At 59.5% G+C, this 20,357-nt stretch overlaps 1 protein-coding gene across 5 annotated transcripts in view; it reads right to left on the reverse strand.

Annotated features, from left to right (window-relative positions):
- Positions 1 to 20,357, reverse strand: part of PPFIA4 (PPFI scaffold protein A4) — a 59,761-nt gene that overhangs the window by 22,569 nt on the left and 16,835 nt on the right. For 3 of the 5 annotated variants that reach the window (XM_086765441.1, XM_086765436.1, XM_086765437.1), the window contains exons 2-5: positions 9,349 to 10,153; positions 1,462 to 1,563; positions 1,171 to 1,335; positions 474 to 548 (exon numbers count right to left, since the gene is read on the reverse strand). In XM_086765441.1, the coding sequence (XP_086621567.1) occupies positions 474 to 548; positions 1,171 to 1,335; positions 1,462 to 1,563; positions 9,349 to 9,585 (579 nt within the window). In that variant the 5' untranslated portion in view covers positions 9,586 to 10,153. Of the gene's footprint in view, positions 1 to 473; positions 549 to 1,170; positions 1,336 to 1,461; positions 1,564 to 9,348; positions 10,154 to 16,974; positions 17,080 to 17,951; positions 18,076 to 20,357 lie in introns of those variants that run through there. The other 2 variants (XM_086765440.1, XM_086765439.1) reach the window with 2 other exon arrangements.

Below are 20,357 nucleotides of genomic sequence, written 5' to 3' on the forward strand. Positions count from 1 at the left end.
GAACTTCAGGAATGAAAACAGGGTTATATCTCTCCAGGATGAAAGGAGCTAGATGTTGGGGACAGCCACGTTCCTGCGCCAGGGCCCCAGCAAGGAAGGAGACGGGGGATGTAAGATGAGGTGCGTGGAGCAGAGAGGTTTGGGTCTCTCCTGTGGCAGGGAAAATCCCAAGTCACTGAGAGTCTTCTGGGAGCTGATTGTGATTCAAGTTCAGGTTGCTTTTGTTAGTGAAATTAATACCAAACAGCAAGATGACAGAGGAAACCTCGCCTACGAGACAAGTTTTCAGAATATTTACAAGGTTTCCTTAAATACAGACAATCTTTATGTAAACAGCGATTTTAGAATGAACGCCTTACATTAAAAATGCACAAAAGCCATTTCTCTGATCTGCACGATCATCTGAAGGTGGTACTTCAGCAAACTCGCCATGAATTCAAACCTAATGCGGGGCAGTCCCAAACCCCTCTTACCTGCCGATGGGCATCCACGAGCTGCTCCTCCAAGGTTGCCACTCGCTCTAAGGCTGCTCGCAAGCGCTCCCTGACCTGCAGTCGTGTTGGATAACAGGAAAAGGCGTTATTGATCCGTGATGAGGGTGCTCAGGATCTAGGCAGGCTCCCAGCCCCTTCGGTCTGGCTGACAGCCAGGCTCAAGTGGATTCACGTTCAGGGCACAGGCTCGGGGATGCTCCAGCCCATCACTTGGGAGAGCGAAAGCATGTTGGAGAGGAACAGCCCGGACCAGACTGATTCTTACAGGAGACCCACGGCCAGGGCAGCTTGCAGATGTCTTTTAGCAGAAAAAGGAGCTGCTCGAGGTAAACGAATCGGGAGGAACAACAAGAGTAGTAACACAAAGACTGAACCAGAGTGGCGAAATGCCAGTGCTCACCACAACCACGTGAGTGACCCAGGGAAGCAAGGTCCCAGTCCCCAACAGCCTCAAACCCACAGCATGCACTTGGGAGCCCCACTGGCTCCTAAACCGAGGGTGCTGCAGCTCTTAGATACTCAAGACCTTCCTCCTGAGGAACCCCATGTCACCAGCCAGCTTAACAAGCGAAAACAGCACCAAGGGGAGGGAGGAAGAGGGTTGGGAGAAGGTCAGATCTGAGCAGGGGATGCTCATGGAGCAAGCCAGGAGAGAGGTCCCAGCAGCCTGTCTCACCTTTTCATCTAGCGCCTTGTGATGCTCAAAGAGTGACTTGAGCGCCTTGAGCACCTCGACCTCACTGGAAACCCCAGATGGTGACTGGGCCTGACGCTTGACCACGGTCATCCTCAGGGACCGCTCATGCCTCGACACCAGGCACTCCAGGTGCTCCAGCAAGAGCTGCAAGAGGGCAAGCGTGAGGCTTTCGCCACCCCGGGGGCTGGCGATGCTGGTATCGGCCCAGCAGCCTGCGGAGTCCCACATTTCTGGGGACTGAAAGCCAGATAGCAGGTTTTTTACGCTTACCCGGGTGTTATTGCGCTCGGCTTTCAGCTCCGAGATCTCCTCTTCCCTCTCCAGGAGCTGCTCCCGGCACGCACTGAGCTCCCGCGTCAGCGTTGCAAACTCCTGCAGAAATCAGGGCACGGCTGTGAGCAGGGAGAGCAGGAGGGAGACGGAGCCAGCGTCCCAGCCCCACTGCCAGGCCCTCCAGAACACAGCATTTCTCATCCGAACCCAGGGGTTTGGATGAGAGACAGGGACACCAAGGGGGACATTGATAAATTGGTGGAGAAGCAGAGCCAGGCTGGGAGGTGATCTACTCCTGGCTTCCCCAAGTGCTGTGGGCAAGGGAGAACACAGCATCCCAATATTTACCCATCTGGTTTGACACCCAGCGACACCACAAACTCCCCTACAGCTCCAGAGGTGCTCAATGGCATTTAAATGGCATCCCAGTCAAGGCCACCAGCATGCTCCCATCCCCACTGTCCCCTTGATGGAACCCAGCAGGGCACCCACCTTGGCGGACCCCATCAGGCTAAAACTCACCGCAAAGCCACAGCCGGCCAGGATGGGTCCCCTGGCCCCAAGCCAGCCTCTGCCATGGCCTCAGGACCTGGCATCATCCAAAATCTCCCTCCAAAGGAAAGAGCAAGATCTGCCCCAATCCAGCATGTGGGGCCTCACAGAGCTTCTTATGGGGCACCCCTCAAGCCCCAAATCCCAGCAGAGAGAGAAGTGGCACAGCAGATGTGGCAGGTGCCACCAGTCCTGGCTCCAGTCACCGCTCCCTCCAGGGAGGTGACAGCCAGCACGGCAGAGCCGCGCACAGAGCGGTGCCGAAGCCGAGCTGCAAAGCCAGCACATCCCTTGGGATACAATGGGCTCCTCAGAAACGGAGCAACCACCCTTGTGACTGTTGGAGGGGAAAGGAAACCCGCTGTGACGTTCCTAGGAGAGTTCATTTTCCCTTAAAAAACAAAACCCAAGCACCTGGCTCAGCCCAGGAGCACCCTCCCATTGCTCCCAGTCGCTCTTTCAATCGCCAGCGGGGCCAGGACTAAGCGACATTTTGCAGCTGAGATTTTTGGGGGTGAAAAAGGTAAATATGGAAACGCTTCATGAATTTACACCAGTTTCACAGTGTTGTCAGGAAGAACTTACAGAGGAAAAGGGTTTCAGAAGAAGCTGGGCAGGATTTGATTGAGCATTAACAAACCAAATTTCGACTGGGTGCTGGGAGCCGTTTTACAGTGTGAAATCTCTTCCACTTTAATTTTCAAGTTAAACAAATAAAAACCCTTCAGACTGAAGCAAAATGCTGAGGCTTATGTTGAATCAAATGCTCTGCTCAGCTCAAAGTGAAACCTCTCTCAACAGCTGACATCTCTCCAAGAAACCAAGAGCTTTTTAATCTCTGTCCCAACCAGACTCTTCCCCTCCCTTCCCACCCCAGACTGCTCACACCAGTGCAGTGTTTGGCCTGGGATTGGTGGGGATGGTGGAGTCACTGGTGATGCTGAGATCCACAGTGGGACAGGACCCGAGCATGTCTCAATGTGGAGGCAGAAAAGGAGCAATCGCTGCAGTCGAAGTCAGTCATCGCCCTAGAAAGAGCTGCTTTTCCGCCCATCACCACGCCTCAGGGCTGCTGCCCCGTGCCATCCTCACCCCAGCATCGCCCCGGGGCCTGCATCCCCCGGCTCCTTTCCAGCCCCACTCCCACCGCATCGCTTCCCCAGGGACCACTCCAGCCCTGGGCTCATCCCTGCCTCCATCAGTTGTCCCCCAAATCGGTCACAGCCCCCCGAGCCTCCATCCCCAGCCCCTGCCATGCCCAGGCGCAGTCCCACGCTGGCTCTCGGACCATCCCCCAGCCCCCCAAAGCGCAGCGAACCCCACCGCAGATCGTCGTGCCGCCCAAGCCTTTCCCGGAGCCATGTCCTCCCGGCCGGCGGGGATTAAGGCTCGGCACAGCCCCGCGGCACAGGCATGTGCGTGTGCGCTGCTGGGTTATGCAAGCGCTGCACGCAGGAGTGAGCAGCTCGTGAACGTCCCCACGGATTATACCAGTGCTGGGAATGCCGGTGAGCAGAAAGCGTGTGAGAGAGGCAGGGAGGGGTCGCAGATTAGGTCCCTGTGCACCGCTGGCTGCTTCAGATTTAGGGATATGTCGTTGCCCCGTCCCTCAATATGCCAGGAGACAGGCAGCAGGGCTTAAGGAGCTCAGCAAAAGCATCCTTGTGGCTGTGATGGCCCCAAGAATGTCCTTCAGCAGCCCAAGCTACAACGGTCGGTGACGCACAGGCTGTGGACTCTCTCCCAGCACAGGGGCAGGAACCCTGCAAATCCAAAGCTCCCAGATCTGCAAAGGGTGGAAATCTCCTGCTCTGCCCCATGGCAGGGGAAGCCGGAGCTGCGGATGTGGATGCTGGGGTGAACCGGGCTCTGTGCAGTGCGGGACGGATGGGACAAGGCATCGGAGGCAGCAAGCGAAGAGGGATGCCACGGTGGGGATGGCGATCGGCAGTGCTCATCCCTCCTGACCCCGCGTTGCCTTGCCCGGGCTGGCCGAGCTGTACAGATTGCGCCCGCAATCAGGCTTTCATCCCAAACGGCAAGGAGATTAAAAGAGAGAAAAAATCCACTGGAGAGAGACAGGCAGCCCCCATCCTGGCCAGCCCGATGCAATCCACGGGTCAGCGGGTCAAAGCGCGCTGGCGGCTCCATTCCCGGGCACGGCACAAAGCTCCTGCCTGACCCCGTCCCACCGGGGTGTTCCTCTCCGAGCCCTCCATCCCACCAGGAATGGCTGGTCGGTTCCTCTGCTGTGCACCCAGCACGGCTGCCAGGCCAGGAGCATCCCACGGCAAAGAGAAGGGACCAAAAAGGAGCATTTACCACCAAAAATAGCAACATCCCTGCGGTCAGACGGGACAGCAGTAGGGGTCAGCCGAGTACACGGGGCTGTGGGCATTTGCCAGCCTGATTTTGCTGCTTTGGGAACAAAAATATAGGAATAAATCAACCCAGAACCCACCTGTAGCTACCTGCACCAGCGCCAGCTGTGCCAGATGTCTGCCCTAGCGCTGCCACCTTGCTTTGGGCCACCAGCGGGCACCCGGCGAGTTTGGGGACCGTAAGGACAAGGTGTCCCCAGCTCCTGGCTGCAGCGTTGCACCGTGGAGCGCGGCTTTCACCCCCTAAATCCTAGCGAAGCGGCAGTAAAGAGGATGTGGTGTCTTCCAGGAAACGCAGAGGCGCCTGCCCCCGGCGCCCATAAGCTCTCAGCCTAAGCAGGGACACCTATAAACGGATTAGAAAGCGAAGGCGAGGTGCCTGACCCTCCATCGAAGGACGGATGAGGAGACACAGCCCTGGGAGTCCTTGGGAGCGCCGTGGGAAGCCCAGCAGCCCGGGAAGCAGCTGATTTGGATTCAAACCAAACCACCCAAAGCACGCCTGGCTGGGCTCAGCCCCAGGCCTGGGCAGGAGGGAGCGGGATGGACGAATGCTATCCGCGCTGTCGGAGCAGGGAGGGGGACACGGAGCACCACACAGGGTATTGAAACGGGGAGCTGTGGCTCAGGGCTCACACCTTTGGTCAGCACCAGGCACCAGGGGTTTGGGGTCTTCCCTCTCAGCTGCATGGATGGGGAAGGCACAGGGAAGAGCTGGAGAGAGGCCAGAAACCAGCGATGAGAAATGGCTGGGAAAGCAACGAGAGGTTTAGGAAGCTCAGGGGAGAAGGCTCGTAGCGTGAAAAAGCTGAAACGCAGAAGTCTTTGGCCTAAAGCCATCTTCTGCCTTTCCCCGTGCCATCCGCAGCACACAGAAGGCTGCAGTGAGACGGCACCAAAGAGAGATAAAATTCCCCCATTTGCGGCAGGAGCGTGGCTGCCGCTCCAACACACCCGCGCCTCAGGAACAAACTGGCTCCAGTTGCGGGATTAATGGTGTTTTAAAGCCCCTAATTGGAGTGATTGCTCCTGATGGGCCAGGCGAGCGATGGTGGGCGATGCGGGAAGGATGCCCGCGCCGGCCGTTCAGCGCTGCTGACTCAGCACGCAGGGGACGGAGCCCCATTGGTCCGTTCATCTGCGCTGGGAGCTGGCAGAGCCGTCGCCTCGGTTCCTCCTCGCTGTCCCAGGGGCGGTGCGGAACTATGAGAAAGCTCTAAGTCACAGTTGAGGGGATGAACACAACCCCAGTGGCGCGTAGCATGGGATTAGAAAGATTAAATCCTGCTGGCTAAAGCCAGGGCTCCAACCATCACCCACCCTCAGAGCCGAGCTGTGCGGTGGCACATGCTGGACCTCTCGGTCACAGCACCGTGACTCTGCGGGGACCATCCATGGGGAACTGGCGTTCTCCCCTCCCAACACGTGGGCATGATGTGTATTTCCAGCCAGGATGGCTCGGGGAGGAGCATCGTGCAGCCGAGCAAGCAGCAATCCAACATCTCAGCACCCTGGTCTTGTGGGAGGGCGGCCAGCTCCAAGGGTTCAACGCTGAGCCACCAGATCCCTCCACCCTTCCCCAAAATCCGGAGACACTTTAATGGTCTCACCCAGTGGGTGCTTTCCCTTGGCTTGGAGCTGCTGGGGTCCCTATTTCCAGGGACCCCAGCAGCAAGTGTTAACTCTAGATATATATTTAAGTTAAATGGGAGGAATTTGGGGTGATAGTTTGATGCCAGGACCCTGCCCAGCTCCTGGGGGACCTCCAGAGAGCTTGGGGAGTCTTAGGGGGTCTGCCTACCCCAAAAAACCCAGCTCTCGGCTCCCCAGGCAGCTGCAAGAGGCAGTGAAGGCGCAGCAGAGCAGGATCTGGAAGGAAGAGCTGCGGGAGGTTTCCGTGACCATCGGTAACCCACTGTGAAATTTGGGAGCCTGTTCTCCCCCTGCCACAGCTGGGGACATGGATTCCTGCCCAACCCCCACGCCCTGGCAGGGCAGGGAGCAGTGCCACCCCACGCAGGACGCCGCTTCGGGAACACATCTGGATACACCTGGAGCCCTGCGTGTCACATCCCCGTGTGGCACCTATGCCCAGGAGAGCCGAGGGGGAGCTGAGCTGAGCTGAGGAGCCAGGCAGGAGGGAGCTGGCGGCCGTGCCAGCGCCCCGGGGTCTGAGCACCCAGACCCCGGCCAGGGCTCGGTCCTCAGTCGCACGCCCCCTGCGCAAGCAGAGACGGCAGAGGGATTGGAACCGAGAGCTTTCAGCCCGATTAAGTCGCATTCAGCGCTCTCATATGAATAAATAAATCATGTAAGAAGCATTAAGGCAGCTTAGTTTCCCCGGGAAATCACCCTGGAGTTCTGCCTTTTGGGGGCTGAGGGATGTCTCCGTGGATTAGGCGGGGGGATGGCTTGGGCGCGTGGCAGCCAAGCCCCGCATGAACAAAGGGGATCGGGAGCCACAGGCAGGAGCATCCTCACTTGCCCAAAGTAGGGGTTGGCCCCAGGCACACATGTTCCCTGCTGCCCCACCGACGGCTCTGCCGGCACTCTGGATCCTGTGCCAACGCAGCGGCATCCAGGGTCCGCTGTGCCCTGAAAGGATGCAGAGCACCGCATCCCCCAGCCACCATCCTCCCAATCCTCCCCAGCCAGCACGTCCCCCACACAGCCAGCGCTTGGCTCTTCAGTGACCCAGCCCTGCCCCAAAAAAAGGGTTCCTTCAAGCAATCCAGCTGGAATGCCATCCCAGTAGGGTCTGACACGTTGGAATAAGTTCCTGGACAAAAAGGCTCACAGAGAAGGAGGAAGAGGATGGGACAGGCCCAAGGAAACCCCCCCCACAGTGCCGTAGAGAAGACACCCGCTGCGTCCCGCTTACCTGGTACATGCACATGCTGGGATTAATCCCATTGAGCAGGTGAGCGCCTTTGGGTCTGCTCCCCTCATTCATGCCGAGCCCTCATCTCCCACGAGGGCGGCCGGCGCGGCCCCGAGGGCGAGGAGCGCAGTGGGCACCGCGGGCCGCCATGCCCGGGCGCAGAGCCCCCCTGCCGCCGCAGGGACGGGCAGGGCAGCGGGAGGCAGCGGGAGCTCAGGGCAATTCCCCATCTGCCGTCCGCCCTAATCGCATACCTCGCTGCGCGCAGGGAGCCGCAGGCAGCCCCAGCGGGAGCGGGGCACCCAGCACGCTCGTGGGTGCAGCGCTGCCAGCGAGTCCCTTCGCGCTGACCCAGTTTGCTCCGTCTGCACGCCGCCGCTGCCGAGGCGCCGAGGACCCTTTATTGGAGCGGGAGCGGAGGCTAAATCCGTGTGGTCCCTTAATCCGAGGCGGCAGCGGTGGGGCGGGCAGTGTGCGAGCAGGGTGACCTGGCTTGCTCCCTCCCTGCGCGCTGGCTAGGGAGCCAGGACAGGAGCCCCCGGCACGCGGGATGTGGTGGTGGCCCTGCCTGCACCCAGCACTCGGGCACGTCTCAGGGGTGGAGAGCAACTCATCCCCGGGGACCCAGGAGCTCCCGGGGAAGCACCGTCAGGTGTTTTGCTTCCGGCAGCCTGGGCAGAGCAGGACCAGCCCAGCTCCATGGACAGGGCCGTGGGCTGCCCTCCTCCTGAGGAGCCTTCCCCTGTTCAGAGCAGGAGGGATGCCAAGAGCTGGCCAGCCACCAGCCCAAGCTCTGTCCTGGCTTGTGTGCCAGATTTGATCCATTGGTTATGTCCCACCCCTCTGGGGTGCCCCAAGCCCCAGCACCCAGGTATGGCAGGAGGATTTGAGGTCTCAGCACCGGCACAGTCGACATGGATGTAAGCATTCAAAGCCTCCTGCTCTCCCTGGCTGCTGGGCTCCTTGCTGGCTCTCCCCACATCACAACCACAGCGGAGTGGTGCGGAAACCCCCTCCGTACCCTGCTTCCCCCAAGTGTGGGCCCTGGGACGCTGCGTGCTGCCCCACAAGAGCCCGCAGGGAAGGTGGGCAGCTCGTTTCCACCCTGCGCAGCCCCGCGACGCTGATCCACCCCATCCTCTTCTGACCTGTGCATCTTTGTTTGTGGTGCTCGAGCTCAAGTCCAGGTCTCTGGAGTACCTGGAGCAGGTCCTGCAAGTGGAGGAGCCAGGAGCAGAGCACCACCAGGCTCTCAGCAGAGCCAGGAACCCCGGCGGAGCCACTGCAAGCCCCCATGTCCCCATGCCCTGGGCTGCTTGCTCAGCGCAGCCCTCTGGCAGCCTCCCTGCCCACCGCCCAGCTGCTCCGGCTCGGGAAACAAACGGGCCCATTGCGACGTCCTGGTCCGTGCTCTGCACCCAGCTCTATCTCCAGCTAGAGACAAAGATCAATTCCCACCACCCAGCACGAGACAGGGCTGATGGAGAGGGTCCCTCCCAGCAAGGGAAGGTACAAGGAGCAGGGGCTTCCCTCCAGCAGCGGGGAAGGAGTGTGGTCCCCCCCCATTTGGGGGACTCCGTAACTGCCAGGGGGGACTCATGAAGCCATGGACCGCCCGACGTCCAGGGAGCAGGCTGGACACAGCAAGCCAGATCTGCTACCCGAAACCTGCTCTCTGCTGCCTAAGCACTCTTCAGTACCAACGGGTGAGCGTGAGCTCTGGGTCTGCCTCTCCATCACCCTGGGGTGTCCTCAGAAAGGCTTTGCCCCTTTTTCACACCTATTCCGCTGTGCAAGAGCGGGGCTTACAGTCCCACACCTCCCCGTGTGCACTCACAGACCAACCAGGGGCACAGAGGAGAAGGGGAGATGTTCCAGCTGGTTGTGGCTTGGCCTGGGAGAGCCTACAGGTTTTATTATTGGCATGAGGTGCAACACACCCGGCGACATCACCGCTATCACACCAAGCTGGCCTTCCTAAGGGCACGAGCTAAAAATCACAGCCGAGCGGCCCATCGCCCTCGTACGCCTCGATGAAGGCTCCTGCTCATCCCAGGGCCAGCTCCTTACCTGTGGGAGTGCCGAGTTGAGCTGCCTCTGGAGCTGGTCACGCTCCCGTAGGGTCTCCTGCAAGCGGCTCTGGGTGACAGAGAGCGTCTCGCGGGTCTCCCGCAGGGTGTCCAGCAGCTTATCCCTCTCATCCAGCATATTCACCATCAGCTGCTCAAAGTCGGCGTCCGCCTCAGAGCCCTGGGGGGGACCCAGAGGGTCCCCCTCGCTGATGGTGGGCATCACCTCGCACATCATGGCGGGGTGCGACAGGTGGGCAAGGGTCCCGAGGGTGCCCGGTGGGGCGGGCGGTGGGTGCTGTCGAGCTGCAGGGCCCCGATCACATCGCTATGGGGTCCTGCAGCTCAGGGGAGCCAGCACTGGAGAGGGCAATGGGGTGGTGCAGGTGGAAGGATCACCCATCCCCTCTTGGGTGCTAAACAGAAGCTGGCATCACTCCAGTGGGGACGGAGGGGCCTCCTTGGCACTGACAAGGCCCTCGCAGTCTCAAATCCTCCTGCTCAGCTGCTTGTGACTGCCAGCGTTCCTCGTGTCACCTCTCTGATGCCTTTCAGAGGGGCTGGAGCATCAACGAGCCATGGGGACGTTCAGAGGGAGACAAGGCAACCCTTGAGGACTCGTGCTGACGGGGAGCCCAAGCTGGCAGCAGCGCAGGGAGGGTCTGGGGGACGTCTGGGGTGTCCAGGCATGCTGAGGAGGCCGGCGATGGTGGGCTGTTCTCCCCAAGGCTGGATGAGGTGGTCACTACTGGTCCAGGAGTGTGTCTCCGTTTGGCATCGCAGCTCTTCAAACCCACAGTGGTGACCTACAGGAGAGGGGACAGAGATCAGATCCCTCCTGCTGCCCTCAAAATGCCCAGGGCACCTGCCCAGCACCCTCTGCCCCCCATCAGACCCTGGAAGGCTGCAACAGGTCGGCTCAGCACCCGCAGGAACAGGCTGTCAGGTTGGACCACCCTGCAGCCACGTGGTCACTACACTGCACCCAGTTCGGTACCAAGCTGCAGGGAACGGCATCGCCAAGACCCAAAATCCTGCATCAGTCTTTGGCATTCACATATCCTGAGCCAAGACCCCGGCCCCTCTGGGGAGCACCTGGCTGCTGAGGGACCTCGTGGCCCAAGTGTCCTCCAGCCGCAGAAACTCTCCGTTTGCAGAAAATCAGGCTCAAACCCGAGTTGGGCCCAAACCTGGCATGAAGTCACAGCAACAAACGAGCTTAACGATCTGATTAATGCTCACCCCTCCTCTCCATGTGGCACCAACGGGAAAAGATGCGGTGGTATGGCTGTTCAGTGTTAATTGAACTTCAGCACATCCTCCAACAGTCACACCTCCACCCCAGGGACGGAGCCAGCAGCGTCTCCAATTACTGCCCGCGCACCAGCACCGTTCCCCAGCCCCAGGGAGGAGAAGCTGGAGGGCAGGGGCAGAGCTGCCAGTTTGGGCAGCAGCCTGGATATAGGCCGGATTAAAGCATGGGCAGACCCAGGGACTCGACCCCAGGGGCGATGCTGGTGCCTGCAGCCCCACCTCCCTTTCTGCAGCCCAAAGCCACAGGGGCGAGAGGCTGGGATGTTCCCCATCCCAGTGGAAGCAAGATGCCAGGCACGGGTTTTTGGCGACACAGACCTTTGGGTGAGCTTCAGCCCACTCCAGCCCGACGAGGGTCCCCAGCAGCGAGGGTGGGTGTGCCACTGTCACCCCAGCCGCCCTGGGGACCTGCCCACCCGATACTGCCACCTTCGCCAGGCTTTGTCGGCAAGGAGATAAGCTCAGGGTGAGGGCTGCTGGTCTAACGCCGGTTTTGGGCCAGTCCCCTTTCACTTAGCAAGTTTTAAAATCTTTACAACAGATTAAATGCTTGAGGGTAGGTCTGGATGCCCTTAGATCCCTCCCCTTCCAAACCAAGGTACGCACACGGACAAAAGGACCTGCGTGCAGTCACGGGCCAGGCCAGCCCGTTCTGGCCCTCGGCACGGGAACAAAAGCTCCGGTCTCGCACAGCTCGGCGCACAGCGGGGCGGTTCTGCCCCGTTCAAAGGCGGCGTGCGTAAGGAGATGCTTTTGTGCGCACCCAGACACGTAGACACACGCTGCCGGGGCCGGGGCAAGCGTAGCTCCATTCTTGGGATGACAGTGGCTCATCAGCTGATGGGAAGTTTGACACAAAAATCCTCTAAAAATAGAGAAGCTCTGGCAAAAGCACCGGCCCCTCAATGCGCATCCAGCGCATCACGCCGACAGCCAGCTCCTGCACGCTGGGGATGTGGGACAGAGCGTCCCACAGGTGTTTGTCCCACCTCCTCCCCTTTACAGATTTAAGTTGTGTCCCTGACGTGGGATAAAACCTGTTCCGGGCACGTACTGCTGTCCTGACCCTTTGAGCCTTGTTCACGCTCCTTCCTGGCCCCGCTGGGATGTGGATGACGGGATAACTGTGACCGACATCCCAGCCCTGCAGCGTCCCTGCAAAAAGGAGGCTGGCGGAGAGCGAGGGACACTCCAGCCCCTGCTCTCCTGGGGCTGATCTGGACACGAGCCCTGGTCCCATAATTAAGCAGGTAAAATGTTTTCCAGTCCTCCTTCCCCTAATTAGCAGCCCCAGTGGTACCCACACACGAGCACGGCCATGCTGCCAGCCTTCCTGGAGGGAAAGGGTCAGGAAGAGCAGAAATCAGCCTCGTGCCAGGGCCCAGCCCTATTAATTTGGGTGCAAAACCCAAATGGGGCGACTTTCATGCCTCATCCTGCTGCTGTGCCTCTGTTTGCGGGGGGAGCACGCAGAAAGCACGACCGTGCCGCGGAAAGGCAGATGGCCCCATGAGCACAACATGAACGGCAAAATCGGCGGCGTGGCCACGTCCCCACCTCGGCCCTGGTGAGGAACTGAATGAATTAGCAGATGAACTAAAAGCTATCAACCAAGGCAGAGAGGGAAGAGCCCTGCAGGCTTCTCTCAGGGAGGGGAAATGCTGCAGGGAATGGCCAAGACATAAATCTGACAGGAGCGATGATGGGATGGAAATTTATCCCGGCTGCAAAGGAGAGGCTCACTTGCCAGGAGGAGACTGCAGACGCCAGTCCCAGCGGGGCTGCGGTGGCTCCCCGACCCCGTGGGGGTAATCCAAGGGGCTGGACCCACGCGGTGCAGGAGGAGGCACGGATTTACCCCAGGCACCACCCACGGGATATTTTTCTTTTTGCTTCCCCCACAGCTGCGCCCGTGCGTGGGTGGCTGGGGCGGTTTGGGGAAGCCCCTGTGCTACTTTGCATCATTGTACCCTGCTCCTGTGCGCAGCTGTACCCTGATCTACCTGCCGGGCTTGGGAGGGGAGGCTGGGCGGGATAAGCCCAGCCTGGCCACCTCAGCCTGGGCAGGGTGATAACAGCATCACAGCATCACGGGGACCTCACACGGCACTGGTGCTGGTCCGGGACAGACTCATCCCATCTCGCTGGCCCCCAAAAGCATCTGTGCTCTGCCTCCCGAGCACGCTCAGCAAAGATGGGATACAGCATACAGCTGTCTGCCCAGTGACCCAAAGCTCCTCCACGGCCAGGGCTCGGAGGATGACTTCTTCGAGGGGGGTCACACTCTCCCCTTGCATCCTGGGCCACCAGACACGGGTGCCACGGAGAATTCACACTGCGGCGTAAGGCAAGGAGAGCTGCTACGATCCTCTGCAGCTAGAGAAGCACTACAACCAGGGATGAGGCTTCCTAGCATCACCAAGAGCAGCCAAAGCCCTCCTCGTCCTGGCCTGAAGCCCCCGGGGGGTGGTGGGCAGCCAGCCCAGGGCTGTCAGGGCTCTCCACACCCCCCACGACACCGCTGCCCCGTGAGCATCCCTCTGCCAGGGGGTCCCTGGCGGGTAAATCCAGGCTGACGGTCCACCTCTCTGGAAAGATTTCAGCCACGTGTGCCCATCTCCTGGCTGAAACCACGGCAGACCCCAAGTGGAAAAATCCCGGCACTGTGGAGGCACCGGTCACACCCATAACCGCTACGGACAGACACTGAGCTGCCTTCGGTGTCCCGGTCACAGAGCCGTCCCGCCAACAACCACTGGGCAATTCTCCCACCCCGTGGACTCAGGAGAGATTATTTATGGACTCAACCACAGCAGCTTTCACAGCAAAACCAGAGCAACAGCAAAACACCAGCCCCAGGAGCAGCACAGCCGACGGGCAGGACCATCACCTGGGGTCAGGGCGGTCGCAAAGCTTTGATTTGTGATGCCAGTGAGGAAGCCAGGACCAGGCTGGGTTTGAGCCCTGCTGCCTTCAAGCCCTTCGGAGCAGGAAGTGCGTCCAGGGAGCAAGAGGCACGGGAGAGCACGCAGGGCTGTGCACACGAGCAGGTGCACGCAGACATGCAGCAACATCCGTGTGTGCAGGGATGTGCACACAAGTAGGGACGCACAGGGGTGCAGGGATGCACAGGGGTGTAGGGATGTGCAGGGATGTGCATGGGTGCAGGTTTGCGCAAGGGTGCAAGGATGTGCAGGGGTGCAGGGATATGCATGGGTGCAGGGATGCGCACGGGTGCAGGGATGCGCAAGGGTGCAGGGATGCGCACGGATGCAGGGATGTGCAGGGGTGCAGGGATGTGCATGGGTGCAGGGGTGCAGGGATGCGCAGGGGTGCAGGGATGCGCACGGGTGCAGGGATGTGCAGGGGTGCAGGGATGTGCACGGGTGCAGGGATGCGCAGGGGTGCAGGGATGTGCATGGGTGCAGGGGTGCAGGGATGCGCAGGGGTGCAGGGATGTGCAGGGATGCACAGGGGTGCAGGAAGCTCCTGCCTGGTGTCAGCTCCCCTCGAGACGAGCATCCCCTCATTTCTGCACCACCTCAAGCCCTGGGATTTTCGCTTTTCTCTAAAAGCAACAGAAAATCACCCGTTCCCACGCGCCTCTTCCCCCGGGAAGCCAGCTGGCGGCTGCATACACAAGAGCCATCCCCGCGTAGCGAGGCTCAGCAGACCCACACATCCGACCGGTCCCTGTCAAGGACCTTGGGGACGTCACTGTGGGTGACAGCCCGAACGCCTCCCACTTTGCTGGTGACCCTGGCAGCAGCGAGGGCAGACCAAACGCAGCCCTGCAGCGCTGGACATCGCTGAGCTCGCTCGCTATTAGCAACAAAATACTGCCCGTGCATCTCAACCTTTCAACCGCGTCCGGTAAAACGACGTCAACGCCACTGCCTGGGTTCAGAGGCCCCTCACTGATGGGGCACTCACGGGGCAGAGGAGCGGGGATGCGGGGAGACAGCTGGCGAGCTGAGAAACCAGCCGCTGCGCAGCTCTAGCCCTTTGCTGGGTATTTTTAGTCCCCCGGGGCTGCCAGGCTCAGACTGGCTGGAAGCAGGTTTGTTGCCAGTGAGAACGTCCTTGCTTTACTGCCCCTTCCCCCACCCCAAAACGATGCTTTCCCCACTCTTTGGAACAGAGAGTGGCACAGTCACGCGCTGCCCGCTTGGAGAGGCCGGTTCGCCGCGGCGGTGCCCATCTGTGGGCAGCTGATGGAAAGCAGAGGGGTTTTTTTTTGCCCTTGAGGTGATTATTTGCTCAGCAGGACTCCACAGCAAGCCAAGCTGCCCAGGGGATGCTCGGCCCCAGGGAGTGCCCCGGCTTTCCCTTTCCACCAGGGCGAGAAGCACCCCGGCATTTATCCCCACACAAACCCGCCGGAGCACTGAGCCAGACGCAGGCTGGCCTTTTTTTCTCTGAGCAGCTTCACTCTCATCTCAGCCCTGACAAGGGAAACAAAAAAACCTCCATGGCTCTGTCAGCGAGATCATCACCCCAGCAGGCAGCTGGCAAAGAGGGTTTAGCGCGCACCTCGGAGGCAACAAGCTCCCGGAGATTGATCAGCCCATAAAAACGTCAGTTTGATCTTCTCCGCTCCCAGAAAATCCTCATCAGCCGCCCAACCTGGCCTCAAAAGAGCAGTGCAGTCGGGGAGGCAGAGCCCACACCAGTACCGGTTGCTTGCAGCTCACTGGTGCAAGGACGGCTTCCCCGCTGCTGAACCAGCCAAGGATGGGGTCCCAGCACCCTGCGCTGACCCCTTCCCAGCCAGAGCCGGGAGCAAGAAGGAGGGTGATGCCCTTTTGCTGTTGGTTTTTCCTTGCTTTTTCACCTTTTCTTTGTGATGCTGCATTACACGTGATTACATGGCCAGGCTGCAGAAGTGTCACACCCTGACATTCCAGCAAGATCGTCCCAGTCCCTGCTCCCACAGACAGAGCTATGTCCCAGCACAGGTCCTGCTCACCCTCTTTGAAGTCGGACACCGCTTTGGAGCAGCCAGGAGATGCCGAGCCACCAGTCCCCCCAGTCCGCCCCAGGGAAGGGCAGTCCTGACCCACCAAGTCGTGGGACGGCGTGCAGATGGCAGAGCAGGAACATCCTCAATATCTCCACCGACCCACAGAGCCTGCTTTCCATTTTAGCCTCGGTGCGAGATGTGGTGATTAGAGGCTGAGAACACGGAGATTACTCCTGCGCACAAGACAGAGGATGCTGCAGTGCCCTGGCTCAACAGTGGAAATTGCCATTTTAAGCGCAGAGCCTGGCAATGAAAGTCTTCACCTGCGCAGGTCTCGGAGATGTCTTTGCCACACGGTCGTGCGGGCCACAGGCTGGGGTTTCACCTCCTGAGGCATTCCTGCCCTGAGCCCACAGGAGAGCTGCTGCTCGTGCCACGGTGTCCGGATGGGGCTCGTCTGCATCGGAAACGGAGAGCTGAGCTCCATGTGTGCCAGCAGCTCCTTGCATCCCTCCCTACAGCCCCACAGAGCCCAAGGGTCCCTCCTCATCCTCTCCTCACCCCATCCATGTGCTTGGCCACAGGTCCTGTCTATATGCTCCACAGGTTTCCTAGTTTTACAAGCCTGGACCCAAGCAGTCCTGTCTGCAAGCTCAAGCAACCCGGCTTCTCCATCCTGGACGATTCCCAGGGAAAAAGCTGCATTTCAATAAGAAAACCAATCAGCAGACACGGCCTCATCCCAGCATCTCTCCTGAGTCCTTATATTTACTCCTGGGATGCGCTGTGGTCTCTGGGGACCTCCAGCCCCCTGGGAAGGACAAGGAAGATCCAATTTCCCATGGGGCCCAGATGGTGATGGTGCCCCCACATTCCCTACGGCCGCCCCGCCGCCGGCAGGGTACCGCGCAGATGGTACCCGGCTGACGCCAGGGACAGCCCGCGGCCAGGACACCCAGGGATAAGAAGGGAAATGAGGCATTCTGGCTCGAAATAAGGTGCCAATTTTTAGCAGCAAAGGATGAGATTCACATACTGAAGGGTGAGATGGATTCACAGGGAGTCACCGCTGCGGAGATCTGCGCTACGGATGTGATCAACCTGAGAAAAGATGTAGCACTGCCTCCTCTCCCGTCCAGGGCCAGGAAGTCACCCGGTGTCCCCACACCAGCAGCAACGTGTCCTTTGCTCCAGAGGGGACAATCCCCAACTTGTCCCTTGCTGGGATGTTTGGGCAGCGTCTCCAGGTTTTGGATCTGTCTCAGAGGTGGCAGGGAAGCAGTGGGTGCCCCTAAAGCATGGGGACAGAGGACACTGTGAGCAATGAAAGAGAGCTACTCCATATCTTACCTTAACGGGCACGCTTCTGCCCCAAAGGCTCGCTCCAAAACCAAAAAGCAGTTCCCATCCTCAGCACTTGCTTGCTCCAAGTCACTAAGCCAGAGGAGAAACCGGGAGGAAAAATGTCCAGATCTGGCTCTTCCTTTGCAGGGAGAAGTAAGTGTTAGTATTCACCCGATATTTATAGCTCCCAGTGGGAGGGGAGGCATTACACACAACTTCCAGTGGGTATTTTCAGAAAGCCACCTGCTCCTCGCCATTGTGCAGAAACACGATTGTTCTGCAACAAAAAGCTCGTCAGACGATGAGCCGCAATCTCTGCCGGGTCCTCCGGCGCGGACACGGGGTGCACAGTGCTCCTAACGGGGGCTGGCACCTAAACTCAGCCACGTACGCCAGTTTGCAGGACTGTGCCCCCCCTTGGAGAGTGCCGTACCAGTCGCGTTACGGTTCCTGACTCAGTTTCCCTGTGTCCAAAATGGGCTCTGTGTCCTCAGCTGACCCCAGACAAAGGCACAAGCTCAGTTTATCGCTGGAGGAACTTGGCACGGGCAGGGACAGCCGGGGTAAAGACACCAACACGCAAACCTGCCGTTGCACTTTGGGGTGAGACGACAGACGGGACGAGCCTTGGACGGGCTCCAAGCTGGATGATCCCTCTGACAAGTGGGATCCCAAAGCCTGGCCAAGAGACTCAGCAAGTCCAGGCTCACCTTCAAACTTCATCTCTGGGTTTGCAAGAGCCAAAAACACGACTGAGGGGAGAGAGGATGACTAAACCAGCCCTCCTTTGCTGCTAAACCCATGAGGATCCCAGGCCCACGTGGGAGCCCAGCAAGCGCGCTGGTGATGCAAGGGCACGGTCACCAGCCCACGAGCTGGATTTGACCCTGCTGCAGACCTGCCCAGGGCAGAAGGGGTCACCCAAACCATTAGAAACACAAACCAAATCTCCCAGACCCTGTCACCACAATCCCACTCCTCACCTGCACCGATAACGCTTCGTAGTGGATTTCCCCAAAAATTCGGCAGCACCGCCAAAACGGCAGGACTGCCAGCAACGCTGGAGGAACACCAATTCCTTCAGTGGGCGAGCGGTGAGGAAACCGCTTTGTGCCGCGAGCGGGACTGCCTGGAAGGGAGAAGGATGCGCCTGATGCACGACAGCGAGCTCACATCCCTCCTCCAGGATGTGGTCTGCACTCAGATCCATCCCCAGAGACACGGAGGGGTATTAGCAGCAACCCAGCCGGCACAGAAAAGCCACAGCGCCGGTTACAACCATTTCCTTCTTCAACAGCCGATCCGCTGGCCATCCCTGCGTGTGCCTGCGGCTGCTCCATCCTCTTCTTCTACAACTTTGCGACCAGACCCTGTGTCCTTTGCTCTGTTGGGACGAAGCCTTTGACTCCTGCTTCACCCGAGGCTGGTTTCAACAAGCAGCAGAGGGAAAGGCAATCACCGCAGCTCTTCTAGCAGCAGCACGCCGAGGCGAACCAGCCCCTAGGTGAATCCGCAAGTGACAGTCAGCACTGGGATCCCAGCAGTCAGGCTGGTTTCCAGCCCAGGGTGGGCGCAGACTCCTTTGAGAGGGAACAAGGCATGGGGAAGCAGTCTACAACCCTGGGGAGAAAATCGTGTGCTTGCCACAGAGGCGGCATCACTGCAAAAGTCCCTCACCTCCGGGAAAGTGAGGCGTTGTGCCTCAGTTTCCCCACTAGCAGGGCACAACTTCAGTCGTCACAGACTCGGAGGGATGGCTGGTGATTTTCCATGATTTCACTTGAGGTTTTGCCACGGGTACCTCCCTCCCACCCCCATAACACTTTTGATGAAGAGTTACTTCATTTGGGAGCCTGACGCCCCGGAGCGGGGGGCCCTCCTCCTCCTCCTCGCTGCCAACCAGCCCCTGCCCTGCTTTAGTCACACCCCGGGAGCACTCGCTGGTGCTAATTTATTCAGCGCCGGGGGAAGAGTCACCAGCGCAAAGGGAGGCTGCTGAAATCCGTGCCGCGGGTGCGCCCGAGCCCCGTGAAGATGGGGAGGAAAAGACGGAAGCCTCTTCACCCACCCCAGCCCCGGTACCCATGCTGCAGCAGACAGCGCAGGCTTCTGCACCCAGCCCAGGGCACACGGGTGCTCGTAAAGAAACCCCACAACGAGCACCACGTGCATCCCAACGCGGCGGCTCCTTGCCCTAAGGAGCTGGGATGCCTCGTCTGCCCAAGATCCAGGGCTTCCACCGCATCGCCCAGCTCACTGGCATCTCTTCCACATCCAGCAGCATCATCTGCACCCAAAGCACGGCTCTCCACGCGACGAGCGTCAGCAATAACAATCACTCCCACACATCTGCTGCACATCTGCACAGTTCCCGGTACAAAATTTGGCCACCAACTCCATGAATGGTGGAAGGCAAAGTGGCTCAGTGAGCGACCTGGGGTCCAGAGCAGCACCCCGCTCCCTGCCCCGCTTGGAGGGGTCACAAGCATTTTGCCACTACGCTTCACCGGACCACAAATTCTGAGTGGTGTTGAGGAAGAGCCCAGGGAGGTAACTTGGAGAGCTGGAGAAGAGGAAGACTGGGCTTTCAACACAAAATTTGGGAAGTATTAGAGGATATTCAGAGCCAGAGAGGACAGACTGGGGAAATACCTAGAGCTCCAGTCTGGAAATACCCAGAGCTCTGTGGCTCCAGTTTGGGCCACGGCAGACACGGGAACACGTCCCTGCATCACACTCAGGGAGGTTTCGCAGCCAACACACCGGGAAAGGGAAAAGCAATGGTCCTGGAGCACAACCCATGCCCTGGGGAGGCCTCCAGAGCTCAGCAATTCACCACTGACCACTTTAGCACACAAGCAGAGATAATGGCGGTGAGATCTTCGCCCCAAGCCCTCCCCATGCTCCCCATCCCACCTGCAGACAAGCCAGGGGCTCCCCAGCTGCATCAGGACATCGCTGTCCTCCATCCTCCCAACACAGGGGAGGTTTTAGTCCTTCCTGTTCCAGAAGAGCGGTGACATCTTGGCTTGGGCATTGGATGACCCCAACCAGAGGCAACTCAAGATGGTTCTGGTAACTCAAGAGATGTGGGGGGGTTTCCCCTTGTAGTCATTCCTTCTGCTTTCCCCTCCTTCTGGTAAATAACTTCAGCAAGTTCTTCACTCCCTCTGCTGATGGCACAGGTAATCACGGAACAGCTTTCGCCCAGCTGCGAACTGGCCCTGGTGGGGAGCGGGATACCAGCGCGATTCTCAGCTCTGTGCGGCCAGGCTCCAAGGACAGTCACGCCAGATCCAGTGCCAGGACAGCTCTGCATGGGGAAAAACCCCAGACACACTCTGTGCGTCCCCATCCCTGCTGGGACACGCGGGCGGATGGGATCTCAG

The sequence above is a fragment of the Chlamydotis macqueenii genome, chromosome 23 (assembly GCF_036417535.1).
Source record: "Chlamydotis macqueenii isolate bChlMac1 chromosome 23, bChlMac1.mat, whole genome shotgun sequence".
Taxonomy (NCBI): Eukaryota; Metazoa; Chordata; class Aves; order Otidiformes; family Otididae; genus Chlamydotis; species Chlamydotis macqueenii.